We start from the raw sequence: 1,643 nt of genomic DNA, 5'->3' as shown, positions 1-1,643 counted from the left end.
AACCCTGGAGCATGCTGAGACAGCAATTGAGACTGGGTGTGGTGGCGCACAGCTGTAATCCCAGTTCTTGGGAGGCTGAACACAGGCGGATCACTACGAGTCCGATCTACGTAGTGAGACCCTGTAGCCCTTGTAGACCGTGTACTAAAATACAAACAAACAAACAAATAAAGCACAGGTGCACATATATCGTTATGATATGATGTTACACCTGCAAAGTTTATTTTTAATTTTTTTTTCCCGCTGAGGGAGAGGGAAAGGGAGAGGTATGTGTATGTTTTGCAGCCTTAGAAAAAGAATCCCAGGACTTTTTCTCCTGTGTGTTTTCGTCGCGCTTCTTCATGATCCATGATGCCCACTAAGGTTGTCAGCACAATGAAACCAAGCTGACGAGATGAGAGCAGGTTATTCTGCCGTTTTTCCAGGTCTTTCAGCTGTACATCAAACCGGGGGCTGATCATACCACGCTTGTTTAACCTGCCTGTGAGGTTTACAACAATTTTCCCAGCCCTGTGATCACCAATGATTTCAAATTCACCAATGTAACCACACTTCATCATCACAGTTAGAAACTGGATAACAGGGCCGGGCTGGGGAGATGGCTCAGTGGAATAAGCACTTCCCTGGCAAGTGCAAGGACCTGAGTTCAATCCCTGGTTCTGCGAGGAAAAAAAAAAAGAAAGAAAGAAACTGGACAACGACTTTGGAGCATGGCCTAAGGAGGACCAGGCGTTTGCCTCTGTTTTCGGCATTGTTGGTCTTGAGAGGATCAGCCGGGACATGCACATCATTATGCAGCACAGAAAGAGGGTGGAAAGAGCTATTTTTAATTTTTTAATCTTTTACTTATTCATTTCGTACAAGGTCTCACTACACAGCTTGGACTCGTGATCCTCTTGTCTCAGCCTCCCTCACGCTGGGATTACAGGTGTGTACCACCATGCCTGGTTTATGTGGCGGGCTCAGCGGTGCAGGCCCACATGTGCTACAAAGGATCAAACCCAGGGCCGAGGAGATGGCTCAGTGGAATAAGTGCTTCCCTGGCAAGCACAAGGGCCTGAATTCAATCCCCAGTTCAAAAAAAAAAAAAAAAAAAAAGGATGGGACCTCATTGGAGGAATGGGTCACACAGAGTGACCTTGGGGAACATCTCTGACCCTGTCTTCCCCCCAGTCTGTATTTAGGGGCCAGGGAGATAGCTCAGTAGAATAAGCACTTCCCTGGAAGCACAAGGGTATGAGTTCAATCCCTGGTTTTGCCAAAAACAACAAAGGATCAAACCCAGGTCCTTGTGCTTCCAGGCAGGTGCTTAGACCACTGAAGCTATCTCCCCAGCCCACAGGGGGTGGGGCTGGCCCGGCTTGCTGGGGATCCAACCCTGGCCTCTGTGCTCTGCCTATGTAGACACTTTAATCCGCTGAGCTATCTGATGGGCCTTAGGAACAGTTAATGCTTAACTCTGCATGCCTATATATGCTAATCTGAGCAACTACTTTGAACATAACAACCATTGTTAATTTCCCTCATCTTTTTTTTTTTTTTTTTTCATACCAGGGATTGAACTCAGGACTCTGTGCTTGCCAGGCAAGCTCTTATTCTATTGAGCTATCTCCCTGGTCCCAACCCTCCCATCATCTTTTTTT

The 1,643-nt window shown here is 46.9% G+C and overlaps 1 protein-coding gene across 1 annotated transcript in view; it reads right to left on the bottom strand.

Annotated features, from left to right (window-relative positions):
• Positions 1 to 287: 287 nt before the first annotated feature.
• The window catches only part of LOC101573112 (40S ribosomal protein S15a-like), a 20,277-nt gene continuing 18,921 nt past the window's right edge, over positions 288 to 1,643 (bottom strand). Inside the window, exons 3-4 of the mRNA XM_012515451.1 lie at positions 700 to 820; positions 288 to 590 (exon numbers count right to left, since the gene is read on the bottom strand). Of these exons, the coding sequence (XP_012370905.1) occupies positions 288 to 590; positions 700 to 820 (424 nt within the window). The remainder of the gene's footprint in view (positions 591 to 699; positions 821 to 1,643) is intronic.

This window comes from Octodon degus, unplaced genomic scaffold, assembly GCF_000260255.1.
Source record: "Octodon degus isolate 3935 unplaced genomic scaffold, OctDeg1.0 scaffold00005, whole genome shotgun sequence".
Classification (NCBI taxonomy): Eukaryota; Metazoa; Chordata; class Mammalia; order Rodentia; family Octodontidae; genus Octodon; species Octodon degus.
Note: the sequence above shows the minus strand (reverse complement) of the source record. Positions and strands in the feature narration are given on the sequence as shown.